Genomic DNA, 20,369 nt, shown 5'->3' on the forward strand with positions numbered 1-20,369 from the left:
ACAAGGGGGCGTGGCCACGCAAAAGGGGGCGTGCCCTTCAGTGTAGTTTACCACACCATATACCCTTTATACACATTATGCACCACAATAGTAGGACCCCTTTCACATTATAGCTCACAGTATGAGCCGAAATTCACATTTATACCACTCAGTATGAGCCAAATTCACATTACACCACACAGTATGAGCCAAATTCACATTACACCACACGGTATGAGCCGAAATTCACATTACACCACACAGTATGAGCCGAAATTCACATTACACCACACAGTATGAGCCGAAATTCACATTATAGCACACGGTATGAGCCGAAAATCACATTATAGCACACGATATGAGCCGAAATTCACATTATAGCACACAGAATGAGCCAAAATTCACATTATAGCACAGAGAATGAGCCGAAATTCACATTATAGAGTGAGAGAGTGACAGGGAGAGTGACAGCAGGGACATGGAAAGTGACAGCAGGGACATGGAAAGTGACAGCAGGGGAATACAGTAGGGACTAGGGAGAGAGAAAGGCAGCAGGTTAGATGACCTGTTTAGCAGCGGCGGTGGTCTGCGGTGCTGTGGATGAGTAGGCTGTGGTAGGCGTGACGTGGAGGAGGCTGTGGGCCTCGGAGATAGTGCGGAGGAGGAGGCTGTGGGTGCGCAGAGGTCCGAGGGCGGGGCGGCAGAAGAGGCTGAGGGCGGCTGCAGTGGATCTGGAACCAGGCTGGCTTTATTATCCCTGCCGCCGCATCGAGCTCCTGTGACCACGGCGCTAATATTTAAAAACTGCTGTGGACCGGCAGCCAATCAGCGACAGATTTGAACTAGTAGTGCCGCGGTCACAGAAGCTCGATGCAGCGGCAGGGATAATAAAGCCGGCCTGGTCCCAGATCCGCTGCAGCTGGGAGTCTGGAACCTGGGCTTCCAGTGCGGCGGCGATGGTAGGGGCGGAGCGACGGAGGGCGGACCGGGAACGCAGCTTCTTTGTCGGCCCATACAGTAATGCCCCCAGCAGTAGCATCCCTTATACAATGCCCACAGTAGTAGTGCCCCTTATGCAATGCCCCCAACAGTAGTGCCCCTTATGAAGTGCCCCCTTTACAATGCCCTCATTAGCTGTGCACCCCATCAGTAATGCCCTTAATGGTAATGCCCCTGTGTAGTATTGCCCCTAGTCGTTTAGCCCCTGTAGTTTAGCCCCAGTAGTCATGCCCATACTGGTAATGCCCCTGCAGTTATGACCCCAGCAATTTACTCTCCCCCCCCCCCCTCTAGTTTAGCCTCTGAGTGGTAATGCCCCCAGTAGTTTTGCCCTCATGTAGTTTGCCCCATGTAGTTTAGCCCCCAGTGGTAATGCCCCCTGCAGTTGTGCCCCCAGTTGTTTAGCCCCTGTAGTTTAGCCCCCATGTAGTTTGCCAAAGTTAGTAATGTCCCCAGTAGTTTGCCCCCTTGTAGTTATACCCCCAGTAGTTTAGCTCCTGTAATTATGCCCCCTTGTAGTTTAGCCCCCAGTAGTAATGCTGCCAGTAGTTTGCCCCTTTGTAGCTTGCCCCAGCAGTAAAGCCCCCCAGTAGTTTGCCCCCAGTACTAGAGCCCCCCAGTAGTTTGCCCCTCTGTAGTCTGCCCCAGTAGTAAAGGCCCCCAGTACTAGAGCCCCCCAGTAGTTTGCCCCTCTGTAGTTTGCCCCCAGTACTAGAGCCCCCCAGTAGTTTGCCCCTTGTAGTTTGCCCCTGCAGTAAAGCCCCCCAGTAGTTTGCCCCCAGTAGTAAAGGCCCCCAGTAGAAACGCCTGTGGTACACATATAGGAAGGAGGGAGGGGGGGGGGAAGAACTATACTTACCTGGCCCCGCTCCCGCCGCAGTCCTCTCTCGCCGCCCGCTCCTCTGCACTATGAGAGAGACGTCATGACGTCTCTCCCATAGCGCGCACTGACAGAGCCGGAAGCCGGAGCTCAGTACTGAGCTCCTGCCTCCGGCTGCCGCTGCGGAGAGGGAGACGGGCGCCCGCTGGTAACGCGATCTCAGCGGGCGCCCGGTATCTCCCTGCAGCGCCGCCCGGGACATCGGGTTAGGTGAGCCGGGGGAGGCGGAACTGCGTTCCGTCTCCTGGTGGAACTGACGGAACGCAGTTCCGGCCCGTTCCGGCTCACTTTAACCCCTGGTACTGTACAGTATATAAAGGACACTGCACCTACAGTACTGTACAGTATATAAAGGACACTGCATCTATAGTACTGTACAGTATATAAAGGACACTGCACCTATAGTACTGTACAGTATATAAAGGACACTGCACCTATAGTACTGTACACTATATAAAGGACACTGCACCTATAGTACTGTACAGTATATAAAGGACACTGTAACTATAGTACTGTACAGTATATAAAGGACACTGCACAGTATATAAAGGACACTAACTATAGTACTGTACAGTATATAAAGGACACTGCACCTATAGTACTGTACAGTATATAAAGGACACTAACTATAGTACTGTACAGTATATAAAGGACACTGCACCTATAGTACTGTACAGTATATAAAGGACACTAACTATAGTACTGTACAGTATATAAAGGACACTGCACCTATAGTACTGTACAGTATATAAAGGACACTGTAACTATAGTACTGTACAGTATATAAAGGACACTGCACCTATAGTACTGTACAGTATATAAAGGACACTGTAACTATAGTACTGTACAGTATATAAAGGACACTGCACCTATAGTACTGTACAGTATATAAAGGACACTGCACCCATAGACTCCTTCTGTTCCTCTTACTCCCCTCTCTCAGTATAGGACACAGTACATCCTGACACCACACCAGCACAGTCCCTGCTTCTCTACGGGACACTGCATCTATAGTACTGTACAGTATATAAAGGACACTGCACCTATAGTACTGTACAGTATATAAAGGACACTGCACTATAGTACTGTACAGTATATAAAGGACACTGCACCTATAGTACTGTACAGTATATAAAGGACACTGCACCTATAGTACTGTACAGTATATAAAGGACACTGCACGTATATAAAGGACACTGCACCTATAGTACTGTACAGTATATAAAGGACACTAACTATAGTACTGTACAGTATATAAAGGACACTAACTATAGTACTGTACAGTATATAAAGGACACTGCACCTATAGTACTGTACAGTATATAAAGGACACTGCACCTATAGTACTGTACAGTATATAAAGGACACTGTAACTATAGTACTGTACAGTATATAAAGGACACTGCACCTATAGTACTGTACAGTATATAAAGGACACTGCACCTATAGTACTGTACAGTATATAAAGGACACTAACTATAGTACTGTACAGTATATAAAGGACACTGTAACTATAGTACTGTACAGTATATAAAGGACACTAACTATAGTACTGTACAGTATATAAAGGACACTGCACCTATAGTACTGTACAGTATATAAAGGACACTGCACCTATAGACTCCTTCTGTTCCTCTTACTCCCCTCTCTCAGTATAGGACACAGTACATCCTGACACCACACCAGCACAGTCCCTGCTTCTCTACGGGACCACGGAACACAACGGAAATCAAATTTATGACGGAATATATTAGACACAGTATATATCAGACTAGGGATTTATATTTACTATCCAATACAAGGATAGGGCATATAGGGGGTTATTCAGAGTTGGTAGAATAATTTGCTATTTTTGGGGATATACCATCCATGGGAGAAGGGGGTGTATACCATACAGGGCAGGTGGGGGATGAGGATATACCATACAGGGCAGGTGGGGGATGGGGATATACCATACAGGGCAGGTGGGGGATGGGGATATACCATACAGGGCAGGTGGGGGATGAGGATATACCATACAGGGCAGGTGGGGGATGAGGATATACCATACAGGGCAGGTGGGGGATGAGGATATACCATACAGGGCAGGTGGGGGATGAGGATATACCATACAGGGCAGGTGGGGGATGAGGATATACCATACAGGGCAGGTGGGGGATGGGGATATACCATAGAGGGCAGGTGGGGGATGGGGATATACCATACAGGGCAGGTGAGGGATGGGGATTGGGGATATACCATTCAGGGTGGGGGGATGGAGCTATACCATACAGGGTGGGGGGGATGGGGCTATACCATACAGGGTGGGGTGGATGGGGACATACCACAGAGCGGTTGGGGGGGGGGGGGTTAAACAGGAGATATGATGGGAACACAGTGTAGTGGAGGGTGAATGGGTGTAAGACACGTCAGCCAATAAGTACTGTAATTTTCTGCACAACCTGCTCTGCACACATGTAAATATTTATAGGGCCTATTTCAGACCTATTGCAGCAGCAAAATTGTTGTCTAATGGGCAAAACCATGTGCACTGCAGGGGAGGCAGATATAACATGTGCAGAGAGAGTTAGATTTGGGTGGGTTATTTTGTTTCTGTGCAGGGTAAATACTGGCTGCTTTATTTTTACACTGCAATTTAGATTTCAGTTTGAACACCCCCCACCCACATCTAACTCTCTCTGCACATGTTACATCTCCCCACCTGCAGTGCACATTGGGGGTAATTCCAAGTTGATCGCAGCAGGATTTTTGATAGCAATTGGGTAACACCATGTGCTCTGCAGGGGAGGCAGATATAACATGTGCAGAAAGTTAGATTTGGGTGGGTTATTTTGTTTCTGTGCAGGGTAAATACTGGCTGCTTTATTTTTACACTGCAAATTAGATTGCAGATTGAACACCCCCCACCCAAATCTAACTCTCTCTGCACATGTTATATCTGCCTCCCCTGCAGTGCACATGGTTTTGCCCAATTGCTATCAAAAATCCTGCTGCGATCAACTTGGAATTACCCCCCATTGTTTTGCCCATTAGACAACAATTTTGCTGCTGCGATCAGGTCTGAATTAGGCCCATAGTACACACATTTACGACATACAAGACGTTAGACATGAAGTGTATCTCGCCACGTGCACATCCCCTACAGGCTCAATGTGTCACAAGTGTGGTGTAAGATGACACTCGTGTTACACTGCCTCACACACACGGTGCAGTCTGCACCACACATGACGCTGCCGCAGCTGTAACGCGCAGGAAGGAGAGAGAGAGACGTACATTTCTTTCAGCTGCAGCTCGGAGCGGATGGAGTAGACAGAGCCCAGATACGTGCTCCCACGGTCCCCCCCGTGTCCATTCGCCTGTTCCCAGTAGCCGTTGTCTGGTGGGACATCGTCACACAGCATCACCACCCTGTCCAGCGGCTGCTCCTGGGGGGCTCGGGAATACCCGGAGTGCTGGGATCTCTTCTGCTTCCCTTTCCTGCGCTTGGGGCCATTTTGAGGCATGGCGCCTGTAAGATAGGTTATTCTCCTCTCTGCTACCGGGGCAGTCTTCTCACCCGAGCCGTCCTGTGACTTCTCAGTCTCTGCTTCTCTCCATCACCTGGTCTGCCGCTCCTTCCCCATCCCGCTCCGCTCGCTCTTCTCCAGTTACATAGTAAGCCGGAGCCCTCTGTCTTCCACTCCGGACAGGATTACACCAGGTAGAAAGCTTTCCTGGCAGGAAGGGTCCTGGGTATCTGCGTCCTCTACTAAGGTTCCTCTGTGATGGTTGAGCTGCAAGACTGCTCTTCTCTCTGGCACGGGCTGGGTGTGTGTCTGAGAGCATCTAAAGCTTTGGGCGTGACGGCTCCGCCATGCTATTACATGTTTATAATGATGATAAAAGAAGGAGAACGCGAGGGAGGTGGAAGACGCTTCCGTGTGTCGCCTCTGGCTACCTAGTGAAGGAGCGGTGTCTCCACCTGATGTCTCCTATACTCGCACAGCAGAGCTGCTAGCGGGTACCTCTAGGATATGGGCGCAGTGTAGCGGTGGCGTCTGGAAACCTCTACCATAGGCTGAGAGACCCCAGGGGGCAGCTCAGGGCAGGGTGCCAGGCTCAGACTGGCATCGCTGCTACTAGAGGCGTCACCTGTGGACGCGGCTAGCTCATAAGGCACGGGCCGGTGGCACTATTACTGGGTGACCGCCCCGCAGCGCTGTCCGCCATTCTCTGGTGAATGTATCCGCTATAACCAGTAACCTCTCAGTTTTCTGACCATTGATCTGAGCTTAGAACTGGCGGGATCGTCTCCTGACCACAGCGTGGCGTCCCTGGCCAGGAGGCGGTGCGGAGCCGCAGGCAGGCACAGACCTGCTCTGCAGACAGTCGCCCATTGTTACAGCTCCGGCATTGTTTTTGGCTGATGGAAGAAAGCGTGTTTCTGCACGAGCGTTATTATAATCCACGTCAGGACACTGCACGCAGCAGTATTATATCACACACGTTACCCAGATGCGAGGCTCTGCAGACACTCTGCATTCACACTGTACTGCCAGGGGCACTGGCGAGATGCTCTGCAATTAGACACTATTGTAAAAGGTATGGGCGAAGTGCTCTGCAGGCACAGCGCACTGCAAATGGTATGCACAAGATGCTCTGCAGGTGTACTGTACTCTACTGTGCATGGGTAACATACGCCGCATATGTGCTGTATCAATTGTGCCATAAACTCAGCGGAAATACTGTAATGTGGGTGAGACGATCTGCTGTATTGTGGGGATGACGTGTATTTTGTGACTCGGGTGAGATGCTAGGCAGGAATACTGCAGGGTACACATCTGTGAGATACTCTGCAGATATACTATACTGCGTGTGAGAGGTACTGCAGATAAAGTACACCATCTGTGAGATACTCTGCAGATATACTATACTGCGTGTGAGAGGTACTGCAGATAAAGTACACCTTATGTGAGATACTCTGCAGATATACTATACTGCATGTGAGAGGTACTGCAGATAAAGTACACCATCTGTGAGATACTCTGCAGATATACTATACTGCGTGAGAGGTACTGAAGATAAAGTACACCATCTGTGAGATACTCTGCAGATATACTATACTGCGTGTGAGAGGTACTGCAGATAAAGTACACCATCTGTGAGATACTCTGCAGATATACTATGCTGCGTGTGAGAGGTACTGCAGATAAAGTACACCATCTGTGAGATACTCTGCAGATATACTATACTGTGTGTGAGAGGTACTGCAGATAAAGTACACCATCTGTGAGATACTCTGCAGATATACTATACTGTGTGTGAGAGGTACTGCAGATAAAGTACACCATCTGTGAGATACTCTGCAGATATACTATACTGTGTGTGAGAGGTACTGCAGATAAAGTACACCACATGTGAAATACTCTGCAGATATACTATACTGCGTGTGAGAGGTACTGCAGATAAAGTACACCTTATACGAGATACTCTGCAGATATACTATACTGCGTGTGAGAGGTACTGCAGATAAAGTACACTATATGTGAGATACTTTGCAGATATACTATACTGTGGGTGAGAGGTACTGCAGATAAAGTACACTATATGTGAGATACTTTGCAGATATACTATACTGCGTGTAAGAAGTACTGCAGATAAAGTACATCATCTGTGAGATACTCTGCAGATATACTATACTGTGTGTGAGAGGTAGTGCAGATAAAGTACACCTTATGTGAGATACTCTGCAGATATACTATACTGTGTGTGAGAGGTACTGCAGATAAAGTACACCATCTGTGAGATACTCTGCAGATATACTATACTGCGTGTGAGAGGTACTGCAGATAAAGTACACCATCTGTGAGATACTCTGCAGATATACTATACTGCGTGTGAGAGGTACTGCAGATAAAGTACACCTTATGTGAGATACTCTGCAGATATACTATACTGCATGTGAGAGGTACTGCAGATAAAGTACACCATCTGTGAGATACTCTGCAGATATACTATACTGTGTGTGAGAGGTACTGCAGATAAAGTACACCACATGTGAAATACTCTGCAGATATACTATACTGCGTGTGAGAGGTACTGCAGATAAAGTACACCTTATACGAGATACTCTGCAGATATACTATACTGCGTGTGAGAGGTACTGCAGATAAAGTACACTATATGTGAGATACTTTGCAGATATACTATACTGTGGGTGAGAGGTACTGCAGATAAAGTACACTATATGTGAGATACTTTGCAGATATACTATACTGCGTGTAAGAAGTACTGCAGATAAAGTACACCATCTGTGAGATACTCTGCAGATATACTATACTGTGTGTGAGAGGTAGTGCAGATAAAGTACACCTTATGTGAGATACTCTGCAGATATACTATACTGTGTGTGAGAGGTACTGCAGATAAAGTACACCATCTGTGAGATACTCTGCAGATATACTATACTGCGTGTGAGAGGTACTGCAGATAAAGTACACCATCTGTGAGATACTCTGCAGATATACTATACTGCGTGTGAGAGGTACTGCAGATAAAGTACACCATCTGTGAGATACTCTGCAGATATACTATGCTGCGTGTGAGAGGTACTGCAGATAAAGTACACCATCTGTGAGATACTCTGCAGATATACTATACTGTGTGTGAGAGGTACTGCAGATAAAGTACACCATCTGTGAGATACTCTGCAGATATACTATACTGTGTGTGAGAGGTACTGCAGATAAAGTACACCATCTGTGAGATACTCTGCAGATATACTATACTGTGTGTGAGAGGTACTGCAGATAAAGTACACCACATGTGAAATACTCTGCAGATATACTATACTGCGTGTGAGAGGTACTGCAGATAAAGTACACCTTATACGAGATACTCTGCAGATATACTATACTGCGTGTGAGAGGTACTGCAGATAAAGTACACTATATGTGAGATACTTTGCAGATATACTCTACTGTGGGTGAGAGGTACTGCAGATAAAGTACACTATATGTGAGATACTTTGCAGATATACTATACTGCGTGTAAGAAGTACTGCAGATAAAGTACACCATCTGTGAGATACTCTGCAGATATACTATACTGTGTGTGAGAGGTAGTGCAGATAAAGTACACCTTATGTGAGATACTCTGCAGATATACTATACTGTGTGTGAGAGGTACTGCAGATAAAGTACACCATCTGTGAGATACTCTGCAGATATACTATACTGCGTGTGAGAGGTACTGCAGATAAAGTACACCATCTGTGAGATACTCTGCAGATATACTATACTGCGTGTGAGAGGTACTGCAGATAAAGTACACCTTATGTGAGATACTCTGCAGATATACTATACTGCATGTGAGAGGTACTGCAGATAAAGTACACCATCTGTGAGATACTCTGCAGATATACTATACTGCGTGAGAGGTACTGAAGATAAAGTACACCATCTGTGAGATACTCTGCAGATATACTATACTGCGTGTGAGAGGTACTGCAGATAAAGTACACCATCTGTGAGATACTCTGCAGATATACTATGCTGCGTGTGAGAGGTACTGCAGATAAAGTACACCTTATGTGAGATACTCTGCAGATATACTATACTGCGTGTGAGAGGTACTGCAGATAAAGTACACCATATGTGAGATACTCTGCAGATATACTATCTGCAGATATACTATACTGTGTGTGAGAGGTACTGCAGATAAAGTACACCTTATGTGAGATACTCTGCAGATATACTATACTGCGTGTGAGAGGTACTGCAGATAAAGTACACCTTATGTGAGATACTGTGTGTGAGATAATCTGCGAATATAATATACTGTGGATGGATATATAGTACTTTTACTGTGGGTAAAATGCACTGCAGAAACAGTACACAGTATGGGAGATAATCTGCAGATAGAATATATTGTGGGTGAGATATGCTGCAGTAATCTACAGTGTACATGTGATACGATGTCCATATACAGATGTAGCATTAATTAGGAATTAATGGAGCGATCACCGGCTGCGAATAGTTGCGGCACGCCATGCAGTACGCCGTGTCACCGGCTGCGAATAGTTGCGGCACACCATGCAGTATGCCGTGTCACCGGCTGCGAATAGTTGCGGCACGCCATGCAGTACGCCGTGTCACCGGCTGCGAATAGTTGCGGCACGCCATGCAGTACGCCGTGTTGCAGCAAAGATGATCCTAGCTACATCTGTACTATGCTGTGAGATATTCAGAGGATATATTATGCTGTATGTACGTGCAGGTATACTATTACTGTGGGTGAGATACTCAGCGGATACACTAAGTTCTGGATGAGATACTCTGCGGATACACTAAACTCTGGGTGAGATACTCTGCAGATACACTAAGCTCTGGGTGAGATACTGTACTCTGCGGATACACTATGCTCTGGGTGAGATACTCTGCGGATACACTAAGCTCTGGGTGAGATACTGTACTCTGCGGATACACTATGCTCTGGGTGAGATACTCTGTGAATACACTAAGCTCTGGGTGAGATACTCTGCAGTACACTAAGCTCTGGGTGAGATACTCTGCAGATACACTATGCTGTGGGTGAGATACTCTGCGGATACACTAAGCTCTGGGTGAGATACTGTACTCTGCGAATACACTAAGCTCTGGGTGAGATACTCTGCGGATACACTATGCTCTGGGTGAGATACTGTACTCTGCGGATACACTATGCTCTGGGTGAGATACTCTGTGAATACACTAAGCTCTGGGTGAGATACTCTGCAGTACACTAAGCTCTGGGTGAGATACTCTGCAGATACACTATGCTGTGGGTGAGATACTCTGCGGATACACTAAGCTCTGGGTGAGATACTGTACTCTGCGAATACACTAAGCTCTGGGTGAGATACTCTGCGGATACACTATGCTCTGGGTGAGATACTCTGCAGATACACTATGCTGTGGGTGAGATACTCTGCAGATACACTATGCTGTGGGTGAGATACTGTACTCTGCGGATACACTATGCTCTGGGTGAGATACTCTGCGGATACACTAAGCTCTGGGTGAGATACTCTGCAGATACACTATGCTCTGGGTGAGATACTGTACTCTGAGGATACAATATGCTCTGGGTGAGATACTCTGCAGATACACTATGCTCTGGGTGAGATACTGTACTCTGCGGATACACTAAGCTCTGGGTGAGATACTCTGCAGATACACTATGCTCTGGGTGAGATACTGTACTCTGAGGATACAATATGCTCTGGGTGAGATACTCTGCAGATACACTATGCTCTGGGTGAGATACTGTACTCTGCGGATACACTAAGCTCTGGGTGAGATACTCTGTGGATACACTATGCTCTGGGTGAGATACTCTGCAGATACACTATGCTGTGGGTGAGATACTCTGCGGATACACTAAGCTCTGGGTGAGATACTCTGCAGATACACTATGCTCTGGGTGAGATACTGTACTCTGCGGATACAATATGCTCTGTGTGAGATACTCTGCAGATACACTATGCTCTGGGTGAGATACTGTACTCTGCGGATACACTAAGCTCTGGGTGAGATACTCTGCGGATACACTATGCTCTGGGTGAGATACTCTGCAGATAAGATGATCCTAGCTACATCTGTACTATGCTGTGAGATATTCAGAGGATATATTATGCTGTATGTACGTGCAGGTATACTATTACTGTGGGTGAGATACTCTGCGGATACACTAAGCTCTGGATGAGATACTCTGCGGATACACTATACTCTGGGTGAGATACTCTGCAGATACACTAAGCTCTGGGTGAGATACTGTACTCTGCGGATACGCTATGCTCTGGGTGAGATACTCTGCGGATACACTAAGCTCTGGGTAAGATACTCTGCAGATACACTATGCTCTGGGTGAGATTCTGTACTCTGCGGATACAATATGCTCTGGGTGAGATACTCTGCAGATACACTATGCTCTGGGTGAGATACTGTACTCTGCGGATACAATATGCTCTGGGTGAGATACTCTGCGGATACACTATGCTCTGGGTGAGATACTCTGCAGATACACTATGCTGTGGGTGAGATACTCTGCGGATACACTAAGCTCTGGGTGAGATACTCTGCAGATACACTAAGCTCTGGGTGAGATACTCTGCAGATACACTACGCTCTGGGTGAGATACTGTACTCTGCGGATACACTATGCTCTGGGTGAGATACTGTACTCTGCGGATACACTATGCTCTGGGTGAGATACTCTGCGGATACACTAAGCTCTGGGTGAGATACTGTACTCTGCGAATACACTAAGCTCTGGGTGAGATATTCTGCGGATACACTAAGCTCTGGGTGAGATACTCTGCAGATACACTATGCTCTGGGTGCGATACTGTACTCTGCGGATACACTAAGCTCTGGGTGAGATACTCTGCGGATACACTAAGCTCTGGGTGAGATACTCTGCAGATACACTATGCTGTGGGTGAGATACTCTGCGGATACACTAAGCTCTGGATGAGATACTCTGCGGATACACTAAGCTCTGGGTGAGATACTCTGCGGATACACTATGCTCTGGGTGAGATACTGTACTCTGCGGATACACTAAGCTCTGGGTGAGATACTCTGCGGATACACTAAGCTCTGCGTGAAATACTCTGGATACACTAAGCTCAGGATGAGATACTCTGCAGATACACTAAGCTCTGGGTGAGATACTCTGCGGATACACTAAGCTCTGCGTGAAATACTCTGCGGATACACTAAGCTCTGGGTGAGATACTCTGCGGATACACTAAGCTCTGGGTGAGATACTCTGCGGATACACTAAGCTCTGGGTGAGATACTCTGCAGATACACTATGCTCTGGGTGAGATACTGTACTCTGCAGATACACTATGCTCTGGGTGAGATACTCTGCGGATACAACTAAGCTCTGGGTGAGATAATCTGCAGATACACTATGCTTTGGGTGAGATACTGTACTCTGCGGATACACTATGCTCTGGGTGAGATACTCTGCGGATATATTAAGCTCTGGGTGAGATACTCTGCAGATACACTATGCTATGGGTGAGATACTGTACTCTGCAGATACACTATGCTCTGGGTGAGATACTCTGCGGATACACTAAGCTCTGGGTGAGATACTCTGCAGATACACTATACTCTGGGTGAGATACTGTACTCTGCGGATACACTATGCTCTGGGTGAGATACTCTGCGGATACACTATGCTCTGGGTGAGATACTGTACTCTGCGGATACACTATGCCCTGGGTGAGATACTCTGCGGATACACTAAGCTCTGGGTGAGATACTCTGCAGATACACTAAGCTCTGGGTGAGATACTCTGCAGATACACTAAGCTCTGGGTGAGATACTGTACTCTGCGGATACACTATGCTCTGGGTGAGATACTCTGCGGATACACTAAGCTCTGGGTGAGCTACTCTGCGGATACACTAAGCTCTGGGTGAGATACTCTGCAGATAAACTATGCTCTGGGTGAGATACTCTGCAGATACACTATGCTCTGGGTGAGATACTGTACTCTGCGGATACACTATGCTCTGGGTGAGATACTCTGCGGATACACTAAGCTCTGGGTGAGATACTCTGCAGATACACTATGCTCTGGGTGAGATACTGTACTCTGCAGATACACTATGCTCTGGGTGAGATACTCTGCGGATACACTATGCTCTGGGTGAGATACTCTGCGGATACACTAAGCTCTGGGTGAGATACTCTGCAGATACACTATACTCTGGGTGAGATACTGTACTCTGCGGATACACTATGCTCTGGGTGAGATACTCTGCGGATACACAATGCTCTGGGTGAGATACTCTGCGGATAAAGTAAGCTCTGCGTAAAATACTCTGCGGATACACTAACCTCAGGATGAGATACTCTGCAGATACACTAAGCTCTGGATGAGATACTTTGCAGATACACTATGCTCTGGGTTGAGATACTCTGCGGATACACTATGCTCTGGGTTGAGATACTCTGCGGATACACTATGCTCTGGTGAGATACTGTACTCTGCGGATACTCTAAGCTCTGGAGGAGATACTCTGCGGTAAACTAAGCTCTGGATGAGATACTCTGCGGATACACTAAGCTCTGGATGAGATACTCTGCGGATACGCTAAGCTCTGGATGAGATACTCTGCGGATACACTAAGCTCTGGGTGAGATACTCTGCGGATACACTAAGCTCTGGGTGAGATACTCTGTGGATACACTATGCTCTGGGTGACATACTCTGCGTATACACTATGCTCTGGGTGAGATACTCTGCGGATACACTATGCTGTGGGTGAGATACTTTGCGGATACACTAAGCTCTGGGTGAGATACTCTGCGGATACACTAAGCTCTGGGTGAGATACTCTGCGGATACACTAAGCTCTGGGTGAGATACTCTGCGGATACACTAAGCTCTGGGTGAGATACTCTGCGGATACACGAAGCTCTGGGTGAGATACTCTGCGGATACACTACATTGTGGGTAAGATGAAAGTCTCTGCTGATAATCGCCATTGCTGTAGATGTATGTGCGGCATACTGTACGATGCAGTATGAGGGTGAGATGCTCTGCATGTATAACTATAAGGTGTGTAAATAGTGCAGGTGAGATGCTCTGCATGTATGTGCCAAGGTAGGCGTGGCAGCTTATGTATGAGATACTGTGGTCCTGTGGCAGGAAAGATGCTCTGCAGAGGTGCTGTGTTTTGCAGGACACAGTCCGTGAGATGTTCTGCAGAACTCTTTGCACGTCTCGCTATATGTATTATTAGGAAGGGCGACACACCCCGTCTCAGGCTTTTCCAGATGACACCTCGGTTTCTCGCCCCAACAAGTTTCCAGGATAAAACCAAAGGAATGTGTTCTATCTGCAGCAATCCCCCCAGGTACACATTCCTCGCCAAGGAGGGGGCGTGCCCGTAACCAACCAGCCAATCACAGAATGTTCCCCGGGGGCTGTACCCGCCCACCACGTCCCATACCGGTGTGGTGACCACTGTGGCTCTTACTTGTGGCGGTGGATGATGGCGTTGAAGAGGCGCCCGTCTCTCCAGTTGCTGGTGAAATTGTCACAGCGCAGGCCCTGGTAGCCTTCCGTCATGCGCTGGGACCACAGAAGCAGCTTCTCTTTAGCCGTCATGTCCTCGGACTGACCACTGACCTGGATGTCTGAGATCTAGAAATGGAGGGCAGAAGAAGATGTCACCATTCAGTGTATGGAATACAGGCGCGCCCTGTGCTATATGATCCGACACAATCCCCGTTACACACCGCTTTCCATACGTCACTGCCATTGTGATCTGAGGCTGCCGAAACCGGAGCCGACACTCGGACAGACAGAGCGGTTACACTCCAGATACAAGGGGAGTCCTGTAACACCAACACCTGCCACAGAATCCAACCCACAGACCCACACATCGCTCCATGTTCCTCACACCGGGAATCCCCACGCCTGTCAGTGTTACACACACACAGGAGAGGGCTCCCACCGTCTGTCAGTGTTACACACACAGGAGAGGGCTCCCCACGTCTGTCAGTCAGTGTTACACACACAGGAGAGGGCTCCCCACGTCTGTCAGTCAGTGTTACACACACACAGGAGAGGGCTCCCCACGTCTGTCAGTGTTACACACACAGGAGAGGGCTCCACACGTCAGTCAGTGTTACACACACAGGAGAGGGCTCCACACGTCAGTCAGTGTTACACACACAGGAGAGGGCTCCACACGTCAGTCAGTGTTACACACACAGGAGAGGACTCCCCACGTCTGTCAGTGTTACACACACAGGAGAGGGCTCACCACGTCTGTCAGTGTTACACACACAGGAGAGGACTCCCCACGTCAGTCAGTCAGTCAGTGTTACACACACACACACACAGGAGAGGGCTCCCCATGTCTGTCAGTGTTACACACACACAGGAGAGGGATCACCGCGTCTGTCAGTCAGTGTTACACACACGGGAGAGGGCTCCCCACGTCTGTCAGTGTTACACACACAGGAGAGGGCTCACCACGTCTGTCAGTGTTACACACACAGGAGAGGACTCCCCACGTCAGTCAGTCAGTCAGTGTTACACACACACACAGGAGAGGGCTCCCCATGTCTGTCAGTGTTACACACACACAGGAGAGGGCTCACCACGTCTGTCAGTGTTACACACACAGGAGAGGACTCCCCACGTCAGTCAGTCAGTCAGTGTTACACACACACACAGGAGAGGGCTCCCCATGTCTGTCAGTGTTACACACACACAGGAGAGGGATCACCGCGTCTGTCAGTCAGTGTTACACACACGGGAGAGGGCTCCCCACGTCTGTCAGTGTTACACACACAGGAGAGGGCTCCCCACGTCTGTCAGTCAGTGTTACACACACAGGAGAGGGCTCCCCACGTCTGTCAGTCAGTGTTACACACACAGGAGAGGGCTCCCCACGTCAGTCAGTCAGTCAGTGTTACACACACACACAGGAGAGGGCTCCCCATGTCTGTCAGTGTTACACACACACAGGAGAGGGATCACCGCGTCTGTCAGTCAGTGTTACACACACGGGAGAGGGCTCCCCACGTCTGTCAGTGTTACACACACAGGAGAGGGCTCCCCACGTCTGTCAGTCAGTGTTACACACACAGGAGAGGACTCCCCACGTCAGTCAGTCAGTCAGTGTTACACACACACACAGGAGAGGGCTCCCCATGTCTGTCAGTGTTACACACACACAGGAGAGGGATCACCGCGTCTGTCAGTCAGTGTTACACACACGGGAGAGGGCTCCCCACGTCTGTCAGTGTTACACACACAGGAGAGGGCTCCCCACGTCTGTCAGTCAGTGTTACACACACAGGAGAGGGCTCCCCACGTCTGTCAGTCAGTGTTACACACACAGGAGAGGGCTCCCCACGTCAGTCAGTCAGTCAGTGTTACACACACACACAGGAGAGGGCTCCCCATGTCTGTCAGTGTTACACACACACAGGAGAGGGATCACCGCGTCTGTCAGTCAGTGTTACACACACGGGAGAGGGCTCCCCACGTCTGTCAGTGTTACACACACAGGAGAGGGCTCCCCACGTCTGTCAGTCAGTGTTACACACACAGGAGAGGACTCCCCACGTCAGTCAGTCAGTCAGTGTTACACACACACACAGGAGAGGGCTCCCCATGTCTGTCAGTGTTACACACACACAGGAGAGGGATCACCGCGTCTGTCAGTCAGTGTTACACACACGGGAGAGGGCTCCCCACGTCTGTCAGTGTTACACACACAGGAGAGGGCTCCCCACGTCTGTCAGTCAGTGTTACACACACAGGAGAGGGCTCCCCACGTCTGTCAGTCAGTGTTACACACACAGGAGAGGACTCCCCACGTCAGTCAGTGTTACACACACAGGAGAGGAATCCCCACGTCTGACAGTCCGTGTTACACACACAGGAGAGGACTCCCCATGTCTGTCAGTGTTACACACACAGGAGAGGGCTCCCAACGTCTGACAGTCAGTGTTACACACACAGAAGGGGGCTCTCCAAGTCTGACAGTGTTACACACACACAGGAGAGGGCTCCCCACGTCTGTCAGTGTTACACACAGGAGAGGGCTCCCCACGTCTGTCAGTCAGTGTTACACACACACACACACAGGAGAGGGCTCCCCATGTCTGTCAGTGTTACACACACAGGAGAGGGCTCCCCACGTCTGTCAGTGTTACACACACACAGGAGAGGGCTCCCCACGTCTGTCAGTGTTACACACAGGAGAGGGCTCCCCACGTCTGTCAGTCAGTGTTACACACACACACACACACACACACAGGAGAGGGCTCCCCATGTCTGTCAGTGTTACACACACAGGAGAGGGCTCCCCACGTCTGTCAGTGTTACACACACACAGGAGAGGGTACACACGTCAGTCAGTGTTACACACACATGAGAGGGCTCCCCACGTCTGTCAGTGTTACACACACAGGAGAGGACTCCCCACGTCAGTCAGTGTTACACACACAGGAGAGGAATCCCCACGTCTGTCAGTCAGTGTTACACACACACACACACACACACACACACACACACACACACACACACACACAAGAGGGCTCCCCACGTCTGACAGTCAGTGTTACACACACACAGGAGAGGACTCCCCATGTCTGTCAGTGTTACACACACAGGAGAGGGCTCCCCACATCTGACAGTCAGTGTTACACACACAGGAGAGGGCTCCCCACGTCTGTCAGTGTTACACACACACACAGGAGAGGGATCCCCACGTCTGACAGTCAGTGTTACACACACAGGAGAGGGCTCCCCACGTCTGACAGTCAGTGTTACACACACAGGAGAGGACTCCCCACGTCTGTCAGTGTTACACACACAGGAGAGGACTCCCCACGTCTGTCAGTGTTACACACACAGGAGAGGGCTCCCCACGTCTGACAGTCAGTGTTACACACACAGGAGAGGACTCCCCACGTCTGTCAGTGTTACACACACAGGAGAGGACTCCCCACGTCTGTCAGTGTTACACACACAGGAGAGGGCTCCCCACATCTGACAGTCAGTGTTACACACACAGGAGAGGGCTCCCCACGTCAGTCAGTCAGTGTTACACACACAGGAGAGGGCTCCCCACATCTGACAGTCAGTGTTACACACACAGGAGAGGGCTCCCCACGTCTGTCAGTCAGTGTTACACACACAGGAGAAGGCTCCCCACGTCTGTCAGTCAGTGTTACACACACACAGGAAAGGGATCCCCACGTCTGTCAGTCAGTGTTACACACAGGAGAGGACTCCCCACGTCAGTCAGTCAGTCAGTGTTACACACACACAGGAGAGGGCTCCCCACATCTGTCAGTGTTACACACACAGGAGAGGGCTCCCCACGTCTGTCAGTCAGTGTTACACACACAGGAGAGGGCTCCCCACGTCTGTCAGTCAGTGTTACACACACAGGAGAGGGCTCCCCACATCTGACAGTCAGTGTTACACACACAGGAGAGGGCTCCCCACGTCTGTCAGTCAGTGTTACACACACAGGAGAAGGCTCCCCACGTCTGTCAGTCAGTGTTACACACACACAGGAAAGGGATCCCCACGTCTGTCAGTCAGTGTTACACACAGGAGAGGACTCCCCACGTCAGTCAGTCAGTCAGTGTTACACACACACAGGAGAGGGCTCCCCACATCTGTCAGTGTTACACACACAGGAGAGGGCTCCCCACGTCTGTCAGTCAGTGTTACACACACAGGAGAGGGATCCCCACGTCAGTCAGTCAGTGTTACACACACAGGAGAGGGATCCCCACGTCAGTCAGTCAGTCAGTCAGTCAGTCAGTCAGTGTTACACACACAGGAGAGGGATCCCCACGTCTGTCAGTCAGTGTTACACACACAGGAGAGGGATCCCCACGTCAGTCAGTCAGTCAGTGTTACACACACAGGAGAGGGATCCCCACGTCAGTCAGTCAGTGTTACACACACAGGAGAGGGATCCCCACGTCTGTCAGTGTTACACACACAGGAGAGGGCTCCCCACGTCTGTCAGTCAGTGTTACACACACAGGAGAGGGATCCCCACGTCAGTCAGTCAGTGTTACACACACAGGAGAGGGATCCCCACGTCTGTCAGTCAGTGTTACACACACAGGAGAGGGATCCCCACGTCTGTCAGTCAGTGTTACACACACAGGAGAGGGCTCCCCACGTCTGTCAGTGTTACACACACAGGAGAGGGCTCCCCACGTCTGTCAGTCAGTGTTACACACACAGGAGAGGGCTCCCCATGTCTGTCAGTCAGTGTTACACACACAGGAGAGGGCTCCCCATGTCTGTCAGTCAGTGGTATACACACAGGAGAGGGCTCCCCACGTCTGTCAGTGTTACACACACAGGAGAGGGCTCCCCACGTCTGTCAGTCAGTGTTACACACAGGAGAGAGCTCCCCACGTCAGTCAGTCTGTGTTACACACACAGGAGAGGGCTCCCCACGTCTGTCAGTGTTACACACACAGGAGAGGGCTCCCCACGTCTGTCAGTCAGTGTTACACACACAGGAGAGGACTCCTCACTTTTGACAGTCAGTGTTACACACACAGTAGAGGGCTCCCCATGTTTGACATTCAGTGTTACACACACAGGAGAGGGCTCCCCATGTCTGTCAGTCAGTGTTACACACACAGGAGAGGGCACCCCACGTCTGTCAGTCAGTGTTACACACACAGGAGAGGGCTCCCCACGTCTGTCAGTCAGTGTTACACACACACAGGAGAGGGCACCCCACGTCTGTCAGTCAGTGTTACACACACAGGAGAGGGCACCCCACGTCTGTCAGTCAGTGTTACACACACAGGAGAGGGCTCCCCATGTCTGTCAGTCAGTGTTACACACACAGGAGAGGGCTCCCCATGTCTGTCAGTCAGTGGTATACACACAGGAGAGGGCTCCCCACGTCTGTCAGTGTTACACACACAGGAGAGGGCTCCCCACGTCTGTCAGTCAGTG

At 49.4% G+C, this 20,369-nt stretch overlaps 1 protein-coding gene across 1 annotated transcript in view; it reads right to left on the minus strand.

The window, feature by feature from the left end:
• Nucleotides 1-20,369, minus strand: part of PLEC (plectin) — a 647,147-nt gene that overhangs the window by 445,874 nt on the left and 180,904 nt on the right. The window contains exon 6 of the mRNA XM_063924739.1: nucleotides 14,881-15,047. Coding sequence (XP_063780809.1) covers nucleotides 14,881-15,047 — 167 coding nt within the window. The remainder of the gene's footprint in view (nucleotides 1-14,880; nucleotides 15,048-20,369) is intronic.

This window comes from Pseudophryne corroboree, chromosome 5, assembly GCF_028390025.1.
Source record: "Pseudophryne corroboree isolate aPseCor3 chromosome 5, aPseCor3.hap2, whole genome shotgun sequence".
Classification (NCBI taxonomy): Eukaryota; Metazoa; Chordata; class Amphibia; order Anura; family Myobatrachidae; genus Pseudophryne; species Pseudophryne corroboree.